This window comes from Hylobates moloch, unplaced genomic scaffold (assembly GCF_009828535.3).
Source record: "Hylobates moloch isolate HMO894 unplaced genomic scaffold, HMol_V3 SCAFFOLD_4, whole genome shotgun sequence".
Classification (NCBI taxonomy): domain Eukaryota; kingdom Metazoa; phylum Chordata; class Mammalia; order Primates; family Hylobatidae; genus Hylobates; species Hylobates moloch.
Window position 1 is genome coordinate 39,230,071 of NW_026652279.1, and position 20,629 is coordinate 39,250,699.

At 40.0% G+C, this 20,629-nt stretch overlaps 1 protein-coding gene across 3 annotated transcripts in view; it reads left to right on the forward strand.

The window, feature by feature from the left end:
- The window catches only part of KPNA1 (karyopherin subunit alpha 1), a 92,897-nt gene that overhangs the window by 64,428 nt on the left and 7,840 nt on the right, over window positions 1–20,629 (forward strand). For all 3 annotated transcript variants that reach the window (XM_032150019.2, XM_032150020.2, XM_058437428.1), the window contains exons 7-12: window positions 469–557; window positions 899–998; window positions 2,791–2,954; window positions 10,776–10,854; window positions 15,547–15,672; window positions 19,394–19,521. In XM_032150019.2, coding sequence (XP_032005910.1) covers window positions 469–557; window positions 899–998; window positions 2,791–2,954; window positions 10,776–10,854; window positions 15,547–15,672; window positions 19,394–19,521 — 686 coding nt within the window. The remainder of the gene's footprint in view (window positions 1–468; window positions 558–898; window positions 999–2,790; window positions 2,955–10,775; window positions 10,855–15,546; window positions 15,673–19,393; window positions 19,522–20,629) is intronic.

Below are 20,629 nucleotides of genomic sequence, written 5' to 3' on the forward strand. Positions count from 1 at the left end.
CCCCTCCCTCCCTTCCCTCCCTCCCCTCCCTCCCTCCATCTGTCCCTGTCACCCAGGCTGGAGTGCATTGGCTCACTCTCGGCTCACTGCAGCCTCAGCCTCTCAGGTTCAAGCAGTTCTCATGCCTCAGCCTCTCCAGCAGCTGGGATTACAGGCACCTGGCACCACACCTGGCTAATTTTGTATTTTAGTAGAGATGGAGTTTCACTGTGTTGCACTCCAGACTGGGTGACAGAGCGAGATTCTGTCTCAAAAAACAAAAGCAAAAATGAATTAGTTCTTTCCTTTAATAAACCGAATACCTTCTGTTTGTTGTACACTTTAGGATATTATTTATCTTCCTCCCCCAATCCTACAACTATTTCATTTGACTCCTTGATGAACGTGTTATTGTGATACACTGGCATCTGAAAGAATTATGAGGGAATTAAACTATGTAACCTTTATTAATGAATGATTCTTTCACAGGCAGTCTGGGCTCTTGGCAACATTGCTGGAGATAGTACCATGTGCAGGGACTATGTCTTAGACTGCAATATCCTTCCCCCTCTTTTGCAGTAAGTTTCTTCTTCCTTCTTCCTTTTTTTTCTTTTTGAGAATAAAAATGTAAGAGATTCCTCAGAAAGCATTACATCTTTGGAAATCATTTTGGATTTTCTAGTGTTATTTTTAATTCCAGATATTTTCTTGTTTAGATCATTTCCTCAAGCACCCTATCTTTTTCCGTGCCAAAATTCTGAATTCTGAATTACTTGCGTCAGAATTAATGAAGTTTTAATGTTCTGAAGAAAAGCTATCTGAAGACATCTCTTTATCAAAAGTATTATTATTTAGTATTTATGTCATCAGATAATCACTGTCTGTTATATAGTTTACCATTGTACCATCATGCTTGTAGGTTATTTTCAAAGCAAAACCGCCTGACCATGACCCGGAATGCAGTATGGGCTTTGTCTAATCTCTGTAGAGGGAAAAGTCCACCTCCAGAATTTGCAAAGGTAAGGACTATGCTTTTGGGGCATTGGAAAAAAAAATACAATTAAGAGTATTGCAACCAGTGGTAAGGTGAACAGGAAGATAATTTTTGTTAAAATTTAAAACGTTAGAATTTTATCTGTTTTTGGAGAAACAGGGTTGTTGTTTTTGTTGGTTCTCTTTATTATTTAAAAAGCAAATTTAGAGCATAGCTTGAAGGTGCACATTTAGGATGAGACTGCAGATAAAGCATAGCATAAAGGAAGAATTTGTAAAGCTTATTGAAATTAGGCTTCATACAATTAGTATACTGTATTAAGAGACTATCCTTTCAGTTCTCTTAAAACAGTGGTTCTCGAAGTGTGGTCTGTGAGTTCTCTGGGAGTCCATGAGATTCTTTTTTTTTTCCCAGTAGGTTTTTGGGGAACAGGTGGTATTTAGGTACATGAGTTACTTGTTTAGTGGTGATTTCTGAGATTTTGGTGCACCCAACACCCAACCAGTGTACGCTGTACCCAGTGTGTAGTCTTTTGTCTCTCACCCACCTCTGACCCTTTCTCCCTGAGTCCCCAAAGTCCATTGTATCATTCTTACGCTTTTGCGTCCTCCCACTTATGAATGAGAACATCTGATGTTTGGTTTTCCAGTCCTGAGTTACTTTATCTACTTGTTGATTGATGGGCATTTGGGCTGGTTCCATGCGTTTGCAATTGTGAATTGTGCTGCTATAACCTGCGTATACAACTATCTTTTTCGTATAATGACTTCTTTTCTTCTGGGTAGATACCCAGGAATGGGACTGGTGCATCAAATGGTAAATATACTTTTAGTTCTTTAAGGAAATCTCCACACTGTTTTCCATAGTGGTTATACTGGTTTACATTCCCAGCAACAGTGTAAAAGTGTTCCCTTTTCACCACATTCATGCCAACATCTGTTTTTTTGTTTGTTGGTTTTTTTGTTTTTTGAGACGGAGTTTTGCTCTTGTTGCCCAGGCTGAAGTGCAGTGGTGCAGTCTCGGCACACTGCAACCTCCACCTTCTGAGTTCAAGTGATTCTCCTGCCTCAGCCTCCTGAGTAGCTGGGATTACAGGCACATACCACCACGCCCAGCTGAGTTTTGTATTTTTAGTAGAAACAGGGTTTCATCATGTTGGCCAGGTTGGTCTCGAACTCCTGACCTCAGGTGATCCACGCACCTCAGCCTCCCAAAGTGCTGGGATTACAGGCGTGAGCCACTGCGCCTGGCTGCATTTTTTAATATGTTTGTTGGCTACTTGTATATCTTCTTTTGAGAATTGTCTGTTCATGTCCTTAGCCCACTTTTTGATGGGATTGTTTTTTTCTTGCTGATTTGAATTTCTTGCAGATTCTGGATATTAAAATACACAGGGGTATTTTTTTAGTTGTTTTTAATTTGGAATCATTTTTCACTGAACAAAACCTTAGCATGTTTGGTCTATAGCAAAGTATCTAAAATACAGAATTTCCTTGTTTTCGCATTTGTGAAAGTTCTTTTACCTATTTAGTCCACAAAGAATGTGTTTTGACAGGGAGTCTCACTCCAAGAATTGATGTATATAAAACTTTGCTGTCTGAAATTATTTTCCTTGGGCTTTGACTACAGATTAGTGCAAGATCACTGACAACATTGCCAAAGATGGAAATGCCACTTAGGTACTTGCTGCTTCATCTTTAGAAGTGTAAATCACCCTAGAAGTCACCAAGTATATGCCTGGTTGCCTTCTTGAGTATCTCACCTCACTTCTGGCTTTTAGTCTATTGAATTTCATAATCATCATTTTCCTTTTACAGGTTTCTCCATGTCTGAATGTGCTTTCCTGGTTGCTGTTTGTCAGTGACACTGATGTACTGGCTGATGCCTGCTGGGCCCTCTCATATCTATCAGATGGACCCAATGATAAAATTCAAGCAGTCATCGATGCAGGAGTATGTAGGAGACTTGTGGAACTGCTGATGTAAGATATCTTTTAGAAAGTGTGTCCACTTTCTTTCCCTTGGTACTAGTTTTCTAGCTGCTAATACTTAAATATTAATTGATTGTACATGATAATTGATTTATTGTGCTTTGGGCTACTGTTTTTGTTACTTGTTTATTTTGATGTCAGATCTGTTTGTCTTGTTTTATTGAGGCTTATAGAGAACCTCTTACTCCTCTGCTGTTAGCAGGCCTTTAGCAGAAACATTGGGAAAACTCTGATATGTGTAGTGCCAGGCTCATACTGGATGGCCTGAGATCAACCAGTGGACATCAGAAGGCATACTGCCCCTAAAATAGTCATTCCTTATCTGTCTGTCTCATTTAGAGCTTATTTTAAACAAGTATCAGAAATTGAATCTTATTTTGCTTTATCATCTCTGTGATGCTTTTGATAACGGAGTAGAAGATTTACTCGTGACATAAATAATTTGAGACTGTATTAATCAAATTTTTAGATACTACAGAAGAAAAAAATGAAAGTGGTAACATAGTGGAGAAATGGTACAGTTACAAGGTATAGGAGATTTAAAGTACAAAGTAGATGCAAAGAGACATCGTCTCAAACATGACATTTGGAATAGATTAGGTAGTTATAATGTATTAATACAAAATACAAAACTCTGGGATTATAGCAGGCTACAGACTGGATGCAGATCAATAATGTAGTGCCAATGTGAATTAATGGCAGTATGATGCTGCAGGAGTCTGAAGTACATCATTCAAAATCTAGGAAGTAATCCTTTGTATTCTTTAGTCATTAGACTACTATATATTTTAGCCATTTCTTTTTTTTTTTTTTTTAAATTATACTTTAAGTCCTAGGGTAAATGTACACAACATGCAGGTTTGTTACATAGGTATACATATGCCATGTTGATTTGCTGCACCAATTAACTCATCATTTACATTAGGTATTTCTCTTAATGCTATCCCTCCCACTGCCCCCCACTCCACGACAGGCCCTGGTGTGTGATGTTCCCTGCCCTATGTCCAAGTGTTCTCATTGTTCAATTCCCATCTATGAGTGAGAACATACAGTGTTTGGTTTTCTGTCCTTGTGATAGTTTACTCAGAATGATTGTTTCCAGCTTCATCCATGTCCCTGCAAAGGATGTGAACTCATCCTTTTTATGGCTGCATAGTATTCCATGGTGTATATGTACCACATTTTCTTAATCCAGTCTATCACTGATGGACATTTGGGTTGGTTCCAAGTCTTTGCTATTGTGAATAGTGCCGCAATAAACATGGATGTGTCTTTGTAGTAGCATGATTTATAATCCTCTGGGTATATACCCAGTAATGGGATGGCTGGGTCAAATGGTATTTCTAGTTTTAGATCCTTGAGGAATTGCCACACTGTCTTCCACAATGGTTGAACTAATTTACACTCTCACCAACAGTGTAAAAGCTTTCCTGTTTCTCCACATCCTCTCCAGCATCTCTTGTTTCCTGACTTTTTAATGATGACGTGAGATAGTATCTCATTGTGGTTTTGATTTGCATTTCTCTGATGACCAGTGATGATGAGCATTTTTTCATATGTCTGTTGGCTGCATAAATGTCTTCTTTTGAGAAATGTCTGTTCATATCCTTTGCCCACTTTTTGAGGGGGTTGTTTTTTTCTTGTAAATTAGGTTAAGTTCTTTGTAGATTCTGGATATTAGCCCTTTGTCATAGGAATGCTTGTGATTTTTGCACATTGATTTTGTATCCTGAGACTTTGCTGAAGTTGCTTATCAGCTTAAGGAGATTTGGGGCTGAGACGATGGGGTTTTCTAAATATACAATCATGTCATCTGCAAACAGGGACAGTTTGACTTCCTCTTTTCCTAATTGAATACCCTTTATTTCTTTCTCTTACATGATTGCCCTGGCCAGAACTTCCAGCGCTGTGTTGAATAGGAGTGGTGAGAGAGGGCATCCTTGTCTTGTGCCGGTTTTCAAAGGGAATGCTTCCAGTTTTTGCCCATTCAGTATGATATTGGCTGTGGGTTTGTCATAAATAGCTCTTATTATTTTGAGATATGGTCCATCAATACCTAGTTTATTGAGAGTTTTTAGCATGAAGGGCTGTTGAATTTTGTCAAAGGCCTTCTGCATCTGTTGAGATAATCATGTGGTTTTTGTCGTTGGTTCTGTTTATGTGATGGATTACATTTATTGATTTGCATATGTTGAACCAGCCTTGCATCCCAGGGATGAAGCTGACTTGATCGTGGTGGATAAGCTTTTTGATGTGCTGCTGGATTTGGTTTGCCAATATTTTACTGAGGATTTTCTCATCAATGTTCATCAGGGATACTGGTCTAAAATTCTCTTTTTCGTTGTTATGTCTCTGCCAGGCTTTGGTATCAGGATGATGCTGGCCTCATAAAATGAGTTAGGGAGGATTCCCTCTTTTTCTATTGATTGGAATAGTTTCAGAAGGAATGGTACCACCTCCTCTTTGTACCTCTGGTAGAACTTGGCTGTGAATCTGTCTGGTCCTGGGCTTTTTTGGTTGGTAGGCTGTTAATTACTGTGTTAATTTCAGAGCCTGTTATTGGTCTATTCAAGGATTCAACTTCTTCCTGGTTTAGTCTTGGGAGGGTGTATGTGTCCAGGAATTTATCCATTTCTTCTAGATTTTCTAGTTTATTGGTGTGGCTACTATCATCTAGTGTTCTCTGATGGTAGTTTGTATTTCTGTGGGATCAGTGGTGATATCCCCTTTATCATTTTTTATTGCATCTATTTGATTCTTTTCTCTTTTCTTCTTTATTAGTCTTGCTAGCGGTCTATCAATTTTGTTGATCTTTTAAAAAAAAAAAACCAGCTCCTGGATTCATTTATTTTTTTGAAGGGTTTTTTGTGTCTGTGTCTCTTTCAGTTCTGCTCTGATCTTAGTTATTTCTTGCCTTCTGCTAGCTTTTGAATTTGTTTGCTCTTGCTTCTCTAGTTCTTTTAATGGTGATGTTAGGGTGTCGATTTTAGATCTTTCCTGCTTTCTCTTGTGGGCATTTAGTGCTATAAATTTCCCTCTACACACTGCTTTAAATGTGTCCCAGAGATTCTGGTATGTTGTGTCTTTGTTCTCACTGGTTTCAAAGAACATCTTTATTTCTGCCTTCATTTTGTTATTTACCCAGTAGTCATTCAGGATCAGGTTGTTCAGTTGCCATGTAGTTGTGCGGTTGTGAGTGAGTTTCTTAGTCCTGAGTTCTAATTTGATTGCACTCTGGTCTGAAAGACAGTTTGTTGTGATTTCTGTTCTTTTACATTTGCTGAGCAGTATTTTACTTCCAATTATGTGGTCAGTTTTAGAATAAGTGCAATGTGGTGCTGGGAAGAGTATATATTTTGTTGATTTGGGGTGGAGAGTTCTGTAGATGTCTATTAGGTCCACTTAGTGCAGAGCTGAGTTCAAGTCCTGGATATCCTTGTTAACCTTCTGTCATGTTGATCTGTCTGATATTGACAGTGGGGTGTTAAAGTCTCCCATTATTATTGTGTGGAGTCTAAGTCTCTATAGGTCTTTATGGACTTGCTTTATGTATCTGGGTGCTCCTGTATTGGGTGCGTATATATTTAGGATAGTTAGCTCTTCTTGTTGAATTGATCTCTTTACCATTATGTAATGGCTTTCTTTGTCTCTTTTGATCTTTGTTGGTTTAAAGTCTGTTTTATCAGAGACTAGGATTGCAACCCCTGCTTTTTTTTTGCTTTCCATTTGCTTGGTAGATCTTCCTCCACCCCTTTATTTTGAGTGTATGTGTGTCTCTGCACGTGAGATGGGTCTCCTGAGTACAGCACACTGTTGGGTCTTGACTCTATCTAATTTGCCAGTCTGTGTCTTTTCATTGGGGCATTTAACCCATTTACAATTAAGGTTATTATTGTTATGTGTGAATTTCATCGTATCATTATGATGTTAGCTGGTTAATTTGCCTGTTAATTGGCGCAGTTTCTTCCTACCGTCGATGGTCTTTACAATTTGGCATGTTTTTTCAGTGGCTGGTACCGGTTGTTCCTTTGCATGTTTAGCACTTCCTTCAGGAGCTCTTGTAAGGCAGGCCTGGTGGTGACAAACTCTGTCAGCATTTGCTTGTCTGTAAAGGATTTTATTTCTCCTTCACTTATGAAGCTTAGTTTGGCTGGGTGTGACATTCTTGGTTGAAAACTCCTTTCTTTAAGAATGTTGAATATTGGCCCCCACTCTCTTCTGGCTTGTAGAGTTTCTGCCTAGAGATCAGCTGTTTGTCTGATGGGCTTCCCTTTGTGGGTAACCCGACCTTTCTCTCTGGCTGCCCTTAACATTTTTTCCTTCATTTCAACCTTGGTGAATCTGACAATTATGTGTCTTGGGGTTGCTCTTCTTGAAGAGTATCTTTGTGGTGTTCTCTGTATTTCCTGAATTTGAATGTTGGCCCGTCTTGCTAGGTTGGGGAAGTTCTCCTGGACAATATCCTGAAGAGTGTTTTCCAACTTGGTTCCATTCTCCCCATCACTTTCATGTTCACCAGTCAAACGTAGATTTGGTCTTTTCACATAGTCCCATTTTTCTTGGAGGCTTTGTTCATTTCTTTTTACTCTTTTTTCTCTAATCTTGTCTTCACACTTTATTTCATTAATTTGATCTTCAATCACTGATATCCTTTCTTCCACTTGATTGAATTGGCTATTGAAGCTTGTGCATACGTCACGAAGTTCTTGTGCCATGGTTTTCAGCTCCATCAGGTCTTTTAAGCTCTTCTCTACACTGTTTATTCTAGTTAGCCATTGGTCTAACCTTTGTTCAAGGTTTTTAGCTTCCTTGCGATGGGTTAGAACATGCTCCTTTAGCTCGGAGAAGTTTGTTATTATCAACCTTCTGAAGCCTACTTCTCTCAACTTGTCAGAGTTATTCTCTGTCCAGCTTTGTTCCATTGCTGGCGAGAAGCTGCGATCCTTTGGAGGAAAACAGGCGCTCTGGTTTTTAGAATTTTCAGCTTTTCTGCTCTGGTTTCTCCCCATCTTTGTGGTTTTATCTACCTTTGGTCTTTGATGTTGGTGACCTACAGATGAGGTTTTGGTGTGGATGTCCTTTTTGGTGATGTTGATGCTATTCCTTTCTGTTTATTCGTTTTCCTTCTAACAGGTCCCTCAGCTGCAGGTCTGTTGGAGTTTGCTGGGGGTCCACTCCAGACCCTGTTTTCCTGGATTACCAGCAGAGGCCACAGAACAGCAAATATTGCAAAACAGCAAATATTGCTGCCTGATATTTTCTCTGGAAGCTTCGTCCCAGAGGGGCACCTGCCTGTATGAGGTGTCTCTCGGCCCCTACTCGGAGGTGTCTCCCAGTTAGGTGGGAAATCAGGGACCTTGAACTGAAGGACCGGCTGAAGCCATGGCAGAAGGACATAAATTGTAAAGATTTCATGGACATTTATTAGATCCCCAAATTAATACTTTTATAATTTCTTATGCCTGTCTTTACTGCAGTCTCTGAACATAAATTGTGAAGATTTCATGGACATTTGTCACTTCCCCAATCAATACTCTTATAATTTCCTATGCCTGTCTTTAATCTCTTATCATCTTCATAAGCAGAGGATGTATGTTGCCTCAGGTTCCTGTGATGATTGCATTATGTGTACAAATTGTTTGTGAAACGTGTGTTTGAACATTATGAAATCTGGGCATTCTAAAAGAACAAGATAACAGCGATTTTCAGGGAACAAGGGAGATAACCATAAGGTCTGACTGCCTGTGGGGCTGGGCAGAACAGAGTCATATTTCTCTTCTTGCAAAAGCGAATAGGAGTAATAGCTCCTCAGTTCTTTTTCTCAGTAAGGAACAGCCCTGGGAAAACAATGCATTCCCAGAGGGTGGCCTCTAAAATGGCCGCTCTGGGAGTGTCTGTCTTATGCAGTTGAAGATAAGATATAAAATACACCCTGGTCTCCTGCAGTGCCCTCAGGCTTGCTAGGATTAGGAAATTCCAGCCCGGGAATTCTAGTCAGACCGGTTTTCTGCTCTCAAAAACACTGTTTCCTGTTAAGATGTTTATCAGTGACAATGGGTGCACAGTGGGACATGAAACCTCATCAGCAATTCTAATCTTGCCCTGGCCTTGTGATCTTGCTCTGCCCCCATTTTCCTTGTGATATTTTATTGCCTTTTGAAGCATGTGATCTCTGTGACCCACATCCTATTCGTACACTCCCTCCTCTTTGAAAATCGCTAATAAAATCTTGCTGGTTTTGTGGCTCGGGGGCATCACGGAACCTGCCGACATGTGATGTCACCCCCGGAGACTCAGGTGTAAAATTTCTCTCTTTTGTACTCTTTCTCTTTATTTCTTAGACCGGCCAACACTAGAGAAAATAGAAAAGAACCTACATTGAAATATTGGGGGCTGGTTCCCCCAATAGGCTACACGGGGTTCAGGGACCCACTTGAGGAGGCAATCTGTCCATTCTCAGAGCTCAAACACCATGCTGGGAGAACCACTGCTCTCTTCAGAGCTGTCAGACAGGGAAGTTTGTGTCTGCAGAAGTTGTCTGCTGCCTTTTGTTCAGCCTGTGCCCTGCCCCCAGAGGTGGAGTGTATAGAGATAGTAGGTCTTGCTGAGGTGTGGTGGACTCCACCCATTTCAAGCTTTCTGACTGCTTTGTTTACCTACTCAAGCCCCAGCAATGGTAGATGCCCCTCCCCCCACCAGGCTGCAGCCTCGCTGGTTGATCTCCGACTGCGCTAGCAGTGAGTAAGGCTGCATGGGCATGGGACCCGCTGAGCCAGGCATGGGAGAGCAGTCTCCTTGTCTGCCATTTGCTAAGACTGTGGGAAAAGCACAGTATTTGGGCAAGTGTGTACTGATTTTCCATATACAGTCTGTTACAGCTTCCTTTGGCTAGGAAAGGAAAATCCCCCGACCCATTGCGCTTCCTGGGTGAGGCGACGCCCTACCGTGCTTCAGCTTGCCCTCCGTGGGCTGTACCCACTGTCCAACCAGTCCCAGTGAGATGAATCAGGTACCTCAGTTGGAAATGCAGAAATCACCTGTCTTCTGCATCAATCACTCTGGGAGCTGCAGACCAGAGCTGTTCCTATTCAGCTATCTTGGAATGGAACCCAACCATTTCTTTTTAATCATCACATGTTAAAGTTGAAGGAACTGGCTTAGTTTTTAGAAGAGTGATCAGTCTCATTAAAGTGGAGGGAAAAATAGGACCCTTAAGGAAAATCAAAAGATAGTGACTTATTTAGCTAGAAATAAGGACTTAATATCTGTCTTCAAATATATATATGGCTTTGTGGAGTGGTTTTTGGACCAGTAAGGCAGCTTAGTAGGTTTAGTTGAAAGACTTTTGTATTTGGAGTGTGACTCCTGACTTGCATTTTCAAGTTAGTTCAGCTGTTGATGTGTCACTTTTACGTCTGTGAAAATTAAGACAATTTATAAAACTTAAAAATGTTACGTAAATGTTAATTATTGCTCTCAATTATCTCAGCAACCATACAAAAGCAAGTAAAGAGGAAATGAAACCTATATTAAAGAATTAGAGGGAAAAGTTGGAATCCAGGTGATGGAATACCTGGAAAAGATTCCTAGGAAAGATTGGTAGTTTTTTCCAAATGTACTAAAATAAGGGGAAAGACAGTTCTTCTAGGGAACACCAGACATCATCATGATAAGCATTTCCTTAATTAACCCCATGGGTACATTTCTGTTCTAAAATTCTATCACGATTTTTTTGTTTTTTAATTTTGGTCTTAAGGAAATGAAACTAAGGATAGAACTCTTTGCTATAACATTACTTTTTGTTTTTTGCAGGCATAATGATTATAAAGTGGTTTCTCCTGCCTTGCGAGCTGTGGGAAACATTGTCACAGGGGATGATATTCAGACACAGGTATGAAGAAGTGGTAACTTTCTTTTTTCTTTTAAAAACAGTATATTGAACTTCATGATCATGTTTCTATTATCGTATTTTACTCCATATTATTAGGGAAACTTGATACTCTGTTACACTAATGTTTAAAAATGTTGGGCCGGGGGCAGTCGCTCATACCTGTAATCCCAGCACTTTAGGAGACTGAGGCGGGCGGATTTCCTGAGCTCAGGAGTTCGACACCAGCCTGGGCAACACGGTGAAACCTCATCTCTAATAAAAATACAAAAAATTAGCCAGGCGTGGTTGCATGCGCCTGTAATTCCAGCTACTTGGGAGGCTGAGGTAGAAGAATCGCTTGAACCCAGGAGGTAGAGGTTGCAGTGAGCCGAGATCGCACCGCTGCACTCCAGCCTGGGCAACAGAGTGAGACTTTGGCTCAAAGAACAAAAAAAAAAGTTGGTTTTGGCATCTACTCTCAATACCTTCATTATCTCTGACTTGACCTGTTGCTTGTAGTAATTTGGGGTTCTCCTATGATAGTGACTATTTTTTGGTTAGAGAGATTTGTTTTTATTCACTCCTATTTGAAATAGTTCTCATGGGCATCAGAAGCCTTTAGTAGCATCTTTTCTCTGTCTTTTTCATCTCAATATCACCTTCTCTGATAGCTCTCTCCTTTTGTACATGGTAAGTCCCCTGTGTGAGGAAGATTCTTCCCTCCTACTTTCTAATGTCACCATCTACTCTATTCAACTTCTGTATCAAGACACACCATTCACAGTGCATTGTTCTAGCCATATTTCTTCCTGAAATCTCAGCTGTGTTGTGATGTTGAAGTCTTTTAGTTCTTCTGCCTCATTGACCATTTATTTCTCCCTAGCACGCTCCTTTTCCTCTTGTCTCCTTTTGTGGACATCTTCCACAGGGCAATCCTTCTGCCTTATTCATAGATCTTATTTATAATGTCAGTGATTACCCTTGTGTGCATGGATTCAGAATTGGGAATTGGGTTTTAGCCTTAGCGTTTTCTTCACCAGTTGTGACTTTCAGCAATACATTTAATGCCTTTTCTAATCTCTAAAATTAAGGAGATTAGATTTGTTCTCTCAGGTGTCTTCTAACTGTAATGTATTTACTTTAGGCATATTCTGTACACAAGGGAACTCATTTCCCCTTGTATTACCTGAACTTCTGCTTATGTTCCCTGTATCAGTGAATGGCACCATCAGTTCCCCTGAAACCTGGACATCAGTTTGATTCTTTCCTCTCCTCCAACTCCATCAGTTATTAAATCCTGTTGTTCTGTCTCTATTCATCCTTTGCAGGGCTTAGTTCAGACACTTCAGAAGAGAATAGAAGAAGAAAAGAATATATGTTTGACTATATTTGCATAAAATTTCTCTGGAAGGATATACAGGGAACTGAAAATGTTGGTTGTCTTTGAGGGGAACTGGTTGGCTGGGATACAAGAAGGGGAAAGAGGCTTTTAACAACTATAGAGTCTTTTATACCCTCTGAATTTTTGAACCCTATCAGTATCTTTCTGTCCCTCACCCACCTCCATATGCTGTATGCTTTTGCCATCTTTGTTCCTTGAAGTGGCTGTGGCCACTCTCAGCTCTGAGTTTTAACGCATGCTTTATTCCATATGTCTCCACTGCTACCCCTTGCTCTGACTGCCACCTCACACATATCCACATTCTCTGCTCCTAATGTTTTCTTGTTCTTCAAGTCTTGGTATTAACATTATTTTCTCTGAGAAGCCCTGTTTGACCCTAAACTCTTAAGTTAGGTACTTATTTTTTTTTTCTTTATCCATCAGAATATTAATCACATTGTATTGTAACTAATTACTAGATTTTAAGATTCTAGAGGTGGATTATATCAGTGTTTATTTCTGTGCCTCTGTAAATCGAATAATTTCTGGCACAATATATAGGGACTTAAAGAATATTTATTGAATGCAATGAAGTTCTGAATCTATACATCTAGTTCTGACCTATCTCAAGTTTCAGTCCTATATCTGCAGTAGTCTGTTACGTATTTCTGCTTGCATATCTCACATTTGTCTCACAGTATATCTTCTTTCCTCCACAAAGCAAGTTCCCAGTTTTTATTTTTCCTATTTCAGGTAATTATGTAACTATTCTATTTACCTACACATGAAACTTTGCAGTCACATGTGGTGTCTCCTTCCCTTATATTTTGTATAGCAAGTTGCCAGGTCTTCTTGATTCTTATTGTTACTAGAGCCCCATCAAATTATGTTCTTTTGGTCCTTGTCACACACACAGGTTGTTGCTGTACCCACCCATCCTCCGACTGTCCTAAGCAGTTACTTGTCTCTATTCCCCCTAATAACAGCTGAATCTTTCCTAAAATAATGTTATTTGCATTATCTTCCTCTAGAAACAGTAAGCTGCTTTAGTGCCTGTAAGATAAAGAACCTTGAAAGATTCAAAGGAATTTCTCCTTAAGATTTTAGTCTCATTCTTCTTTCTAGCCTATTATTTTTGGGGCATAGAACTCTTTCGTAATAACCTCATCATGGCCAGGTATGCTGGCTCATGCTTGTATTCCTAGCATTTTGAGAGGCTGAGGCCAGGAGCTCCAAACCAGCCCATGCAATATAGCAAGACCCCATCTCTAAAAACATTTTTTTTTTTTAATTAGCTAAGCATGATGGCATGTAACTTTAGTCCTACCTACTCAGGAGGCTGAGGCGGGAGGATTGCTTGCACCCAGGAGTTTGAGGTTGCAGTGAGCTATGATCATGCCACCACACTCCAGCCTTAGTGATAGAACGAGACTGTGTTTCTTAAAATACCCCCAGTATTCTGTTCTTATGGTACTTTGTAGTAGCTTGTCTCTGCATTTTTTCATTTCTAGCTTATGTGCAGTGTCAGTCCCTCTTTTTGCTAATGAAATCCTATTGCCTATTTAATAGGCATAAAAGACTTGATTTTAATTTGCATTTCTTTCATTACTTAGGAGATCATTTTCTATTAAAATTTTAGTTTCTCTTTTCAGTTTACACAAGGAAGATAGCAACCCTCTCATTTGTTGCAAATATTTTTCACATTGGATGGTGTACATTTAAAATCTGTTACGATTTTTGACATGAAAACATGTTTCATGAAATTTTTATTTTCCCCTATAATTTATTTTTATGCTCATACAGTCTTTTACCATCCCCAAGTCAGCTATTTTCTAATATTCTGCTTTGTGATTCCTTTTAAAAATATTTACTCTTAAGTAGTTACAAATTTATTTTGGTGATTTAGGGTTTGTATTAGTCTGTTATTTCATTGCTATAAAGAAATACCTGGCCGAGTGCGGTGGCTCCTGCCTGTAATCCCAGCACTTTGGGAGGCCAAGGTAGGTGGATCACATGAGGTCGGGAGTTCAAGACCAGCCTGACCAACATGGAGAAACCCTGTCTCTACTAAAAATACAAAATTAGCTGGGCGTGGTGGCGCATGCCTGTAATCTCAGCTACTCAGGAGGCTGAGGCAGGAGAATTACTTGAACCCGGGAGGTGGAGGTTGCGGTGAGCAGAGATTGCGCCATTGCGCTCCAGCCTGGGCAACAAGAGTGAAACTCTATCTCAACAAAAAAAAAAAAGAAAAAGAAAAACCGAAGACTGAGTAGTTTATAAAGAAAAGAGGTTTAATTGGCTCATGTTTTTGCAGGCCGTACAGGACGCATATAGTAGCTTCTGCTTCTGGGGAGGTCTCAGGAAACTTAAAGTCATGGTGGAAGGTGAAGAGAAAGCAGGCATGTCTTATGTGATGTGAGCGGGAGCAAAGAGTAGAAGAAGGTGCTACATACTAGAACAGAACCATGGGGATGGCGCTAACCATTCTTGAAGGATCCACCCCCATGATCCAGTCACCTCCTACCAGGCCCCACCTCCAACCTTGGGGATTACAATTCGACATGTGATTTGGGTGGGGACACAGATCCAAACCATATCAGGGTTAAGAACTGATTTTGAAAAAATTGTCTTTAATCTGTTTAGCTTTTTATTCCAGTTCTGTCATAGCCACAAGTCATTGGAAGAAACGATTAACTTATTATAAACTTTATAAATAGCTGTACTTGTTTCTAGAATAGATCTCTATTCTCTGTGTTTAGTGATTATTAAATCTGCCATATACTATTTTAATCAAACTTTTATTATTTTAGTTTCTAGTAGAGTAGGTCTTCTTCATGTGTATTTGTGTTACCTCCTTAACCTTTATAAACTGATAGCTGAGGTCATATCTTTTTTATCTTTGTATCCTATAAAGCACCTAATATACCTCATTAAGTACATATTCGTTCATTGACTACCAAGTAGTGTGTTATCAGAGGACCTACAAATCTGAGACTCCTGACTTTTTTGGCCATTTGATATATTTACCCATTTAGAAGACTTAACGCTATTGGGATGGGAAGGTGACTGAGTAATGCTTTTGTAATTACTAATAGTAACATTATTGTATCTTATTAAGTACAGTTTAGCAGTTGTGAATGTGTACAATGAAACTGTATTGATACTCTTAGAAACTAATTCTTATTAACAGTGAATACTTTTTTTTACCTGTATAAAGTTACTTATTTATAAAATTTCAAGGGGAGATGTTATGTCTTTCATAAAATATGTTCCTTAAGTTAAACATATTTAGAACAATACAATAAGTAAAATTTTCAAACTTTTTCTTTTAGGTAATTCTGAATTGCTCAGCTCTGCAGAGTTTATTGCATTTGCTGAGTAGCCCAAAGGAATCTATCAAAAAGGAAGCATGTTGGACGATATCTAATATTACAGCTGGAAATAGGGCACAGATCCAGGTAACCTCATAGGACCTAACTTTTCTTTAAGTATTTTTGTTGAAAAGTAAGGTTTTTTTTCTCAGTCACCCTTTAAAACATATTTGTTGGCCGGGCGCGGTGGCTCACGCTTGTAATCCCAGCACTTTGGGAGGCTGAGGCAGGCGGATCATGAGGTCAGGAGATCGAGACCACGGTGAAACCCCGTCTCTACTAAAAATAAAATACAAAAAATTAGCTGGGCGTGGTGGCGGGCGCCTGTAGTCCCAGCTACTCGGAGAGGCTGAGGCAGGAGAATGGTGTGAACCCGGGAGGCGGAGCTTGCAGTGAGCAGAGATCGCGCCACTGCACTCCAGCCTGGGCGACAGAGCGAGACTCTGTCTCAAAAAAAAAAAAAAAAAACTTGTTTTTGGCTGGACGCGGTGGCTCCTGCTTGTAATCCCAGCACTCTGGGAGGCTGAGGCCCGTGGATCACTTGAGGTCAGGAGTTTAAGACCATCCTGGTCAACATGATGAAACCTTGTCTCTACTAAAAATACAAAAAATTAGCCAGTCGCAGTGGCAGGTGCCTGTAGTCCCAGCTACGTGGGAGGCTGAGGGAGGAGAATTACTTGAACCCGGGAGGTAGAGGTTCAAGGGAGGATGGAGCCACTGTACTCCATCCTGGGTGACAAAGCAAGACTCCATCTCAAAACAAAATAAAACAAAACGTATATTATTGAAGACCACTAACTTTCAATGTTGTTGTCTTATTTCATAGTCAGCTTTTTACTTTATCCTAGCTTATAGATGTTAAGTCTTTTGAAATTTACACTTAAGCCTTCGTTTTTTCTGTTGCCTTTGATATCTGATGTTTCACCAAGATCCAAGAAATAGTTATCAGGGGAACCACCTCCAGTGTTTCATGTAGGTTCTTTTCTATTTTCCCTAAGTGTCGACCAGTCTGAGAAATAAGGGGAAAGATTACAAAAGAGAGAAAGTTTAAAGCTGGCTATCCGGGGGAGATATCACATGTCGGCAGGTTCCGTGATGCCCCCCAAGCCGCAAAACCAGCAAGTTTTTATAGTGATTTTCAAAGGGGAGGGAGTGTACGAATAGGTTGTGGGTCACAGAGATCACATGCTTCACAAGGCAATAAAATATCACAAGGCAAATGGGGGCAGAGCACGGGGTGAAATTAGAATTGCTAATGAGGTTTCAGGCATGAATTGTCATTGATAACATCTTATCAGGAGACAGGGTTTGAGAGCAGACAACTGGTCTGACTAAAATTTATTAGGCAGGAATTTCCTTGTCCTAATAGGCCTGGGAGTGCTAAGGGAGATCGGGGCTTATTTCATCCCTTATCTTCAACCATATAAGACAGACATTCCCAGAGTGGCCATTTTAGAGACCTACCCCTAGGAATGCATTCTCTTTCTCAGGGCTGTTCCTTGCTGAGAAAAAGAATTCAGTGGTATTTCCCCTATTCACTTTTGTAAGAAGAGAAATAATGATTCTGTTCCGCCTGGCTCTCAGGCAGTCAGACCTGATGGTTATCTCCCTTGTTCCCTGAACATTGCTGTTATCCTGTTCTTTTTTCAAGGTGCCCAGATTTTATATTGTTTAAACATACATGCTTTATGAACAATTTGTGCAGTCAACGCAATCATCACAGGGTCTTGAGGCGACATACATCCTCAGCTTACGAAGATGATGGGATTAAGAGATTAAAGTAAAGACAGGCATAAGAAATTATAAGAGTATTGATTGGGGGAAGTGATAAATGTCCATGAAATCTTCACAGTTTATGTTCAGAGAGTGCAGTAAAGACAGGTGTAAGAAATTATAAAAGTATTAACTTGGGGAAACTAATAAATGTCCATGAAATCTTCACAATTTATGTCCTTCTGCCATGGCTTCAGCTGGTCCCTGCATTCGGGGTCCCTGACTTCCAGCAACAAATAATGTCTTGTATTTTCAACATGTTTTGATGGGCTTTATGCTGAACACAATTGGCTTTAACTCTTTCCAAGTAGGATACTTATTTTTCCAGTGGACCCATGTAGTAGATTGCCTCAAATTTTCATGAATTTTTGGATACCTATTTTTCTTTAAATAGTTACTTGGTTTTTACTTTTGTCTTTGTATTGGTGGGAGGGTAACTCAAGTGGACGACAAGCAGTGGGCCAAAGTGTTCAGCCTGGGCAATGTTCAAGGATGGAACAATGGGTAGGAAAAGATATAACACAGACATAGAGGGCCTTGGAGATGAATGGAAACAGAGAGGTCATCTAATCCAAAGTTTTCATTTACCACAAGTGTGTGTGTGTGTGTGTGTGTGTGTGTGTGTGTGTGTGTGTGTGTGTACTGAAGCATCCATTACATTATATCCCACAAATGCATACAATTATTATTTGTCAATAAAAATAAAATTTGAATAAAAAGATGAAACGGCTCATGGAATTAAAATGATTTGCTCAAGAGCACCTCTAGTAAAATGACAGGACCGGGATTGGGTGTCTTTCCACTAATCAACTTTGTCAAACTTTGTTGACGTCCTTCACAGGTATAATAAGAGTTTTTGACCAGGAAAGCATTTTGTCCCCAAAATGCTGAATTAGGAACTGAGATTAATAACTATAACAATCTGTAGCATTCATATGAGGTGATTTCATCTGTATTTGATTGCCTGTCACCACCAGGCTTTTTTATGCAGAACTTCTCAGTTTCTTAATGTAGGAAATGATATAAACCCATGTTAGGTACTTGAGCCAGGGAGAAACAGGGAGAACGTAATTTTGGGAAGGCTACTTTAGTGTTAGTACATGAATGGGATTGAGTAAAAGTACTCCATCCAACTATAAGGCTTATTTTGGTAATCTGGGAGGTGGTGGCTTGGAATAGCATGGCAATGCCAAAGGAAAGGAAAAAGATGGACTCAGGATTTTAAAAATTGAGAATGTAAATTAATAGCCTTTGTGAACTAGAGAGGCTTAAAAAGAAACTTGATATAGCGGGCAGATGGTGTGTTTGAGGTGACTAGCAGACCTAACATAAACTGCTTGCTACCCTGGGCTGATGCTCCAGTGAGAAGTGAGGACTAGAGAGTTTTCGCACATGGAAGTTTACATGCTATGAGAGAATTGAATAGCAGAGGAGCAGAAAATTGAGCTCTTACAATTTGTTACTATGGGCAGAACAAAAGAGGAAAGTAAAAGAGAAAAGAACTCAGAGAAAATAGGAGATTATAAGATCATAAACTCCAGGGAAGATGTTTTCAGTGATACCAAGACAGAATAAGGATTAGGGATAGGCCAGGTACGGTGGCTCACACCTGTAATCCCTGCACTTTGGGAGGCCAAGGTGGGCGGATCACCTGAGGTCAGGAGTTCAAGGCCAGCCTGGCCAACATGGTGAAGCCCCATCTCTACTAAAAGTACAAAAATTAGCCGGGCTTGGTGGTGTGCGCCTGTAGACCCAGCTACCCGGGAGGCTGAGGCAGGAGAATCACTTGAACCCGGGAGGTGGAAGCTGCAGTGAGCTGAGATTGCACCACTGCACTCCAGCCTGGGCAACAGAGTGAGACTCCATGTCAAAAAAGAAAAAAAAAGGTTAGAGATAATGACATAATTCTTTTCAATTTATTTCTGACAGGAGAAGGGGTGTTAATAGTCAAACTAGCTTAGAAATTATAATTAGTATCATGAATATTTTTATAAATCTCACAGTTTTTTCCATTTAAGTTTTTCTTTAATTTTAGACTGTGATAGATGCCAACATTTTCCCAGCCCTCATTAGTATTTTACAAACTGCTGAATTTCGGACAAGAAAAGAAGCAGCTTGGGCCATCACAAATGCAACTTCTGGAGGATCAGCTGAACAGATTAAGTAAGTACCAATCAGGCAGCATATTGTAAGTAAAAGAAAATTATTATTGTGTCTATCACTTTATAACCTCCCACATATTACCTAGGGTAAAAGATTAGCTGCCTTTGAGGGGAAAGGTAAGTGAGAGACGATCTTATCAAATAAGAATGTTTAGTTCCAGTCCTTAGGAAATTGTCCTTGGTGTCATAATTAGATGTGTATTTAATTCTTTATATCTCTCCCATTTCTTTTTGCTGAAAAATAATCCTGGGATATAAGAAGTAAGGCATAGTTGAGGCTTGAGGCAATAGAAATCCTTGCTTCAACCTACTCGAGCTACTTGACAGAAATATCTTGGGTAATATAGGTTACCTGTAGAACTTAGAGCCCAAGTTTAATAACTCACTCTTGCCCTTTTTAGTTTAGATGTCTTAATAGTAGAATTGGATCAGAAATGAAAGAGTGGTATGTCTGAGAATAAAGTGCCAAATTTAGTAGAGGCAGGTATCTTCTAAAGTACTATGGTATTCAGTTGTTAAAGAGAGGAGCTGTAGCAGCTCAAGACTTAAATGGCTCCCTTGGTAGCAGCTTAGTGATTGATTGATTGATTGAGATGGAGTCTCTCTCTCTTGCCCAGGCTGGAGTGCAGTGCACAGTCTCGGCTCACTGCAACCTCCGCCTCCTGGGTTCAAGCGATTCTCCTGCCTCAGCCTCCCTAGTAGCTAGGATTACAGGTGTGTGCCACCACACCCAGCTAATTTTTGTATTTTTAGTAGAGACGGAGTTTTGCCTTGTTGGCGAGGCTGATCTTGAATTCCGGAGCTCAGGCGATCCACCCACCCGCCTCTGCCTCCCAAAGTGCTGGGATTACAGATGTGAGCCATCATGCCCGACGAGCAGCTTATAAGCTTAATGAGTGGAAGAAAACATAAATATGGATGGGAATCAGTTCTTCAAATGGGCATCATATAATTAAATGCAAAATTCAGGACATCTAGTATTTCAGATAGGGAAAAAAAGTAATGATGAAGAGAAAAATGGAGCCTAGACTCAGCCTGACTTAACTTTATGGGGAATCCAAAATTAGGGAAAGATGGTTTCAAATGAGTGCTAAAGCATTAACTCCTTA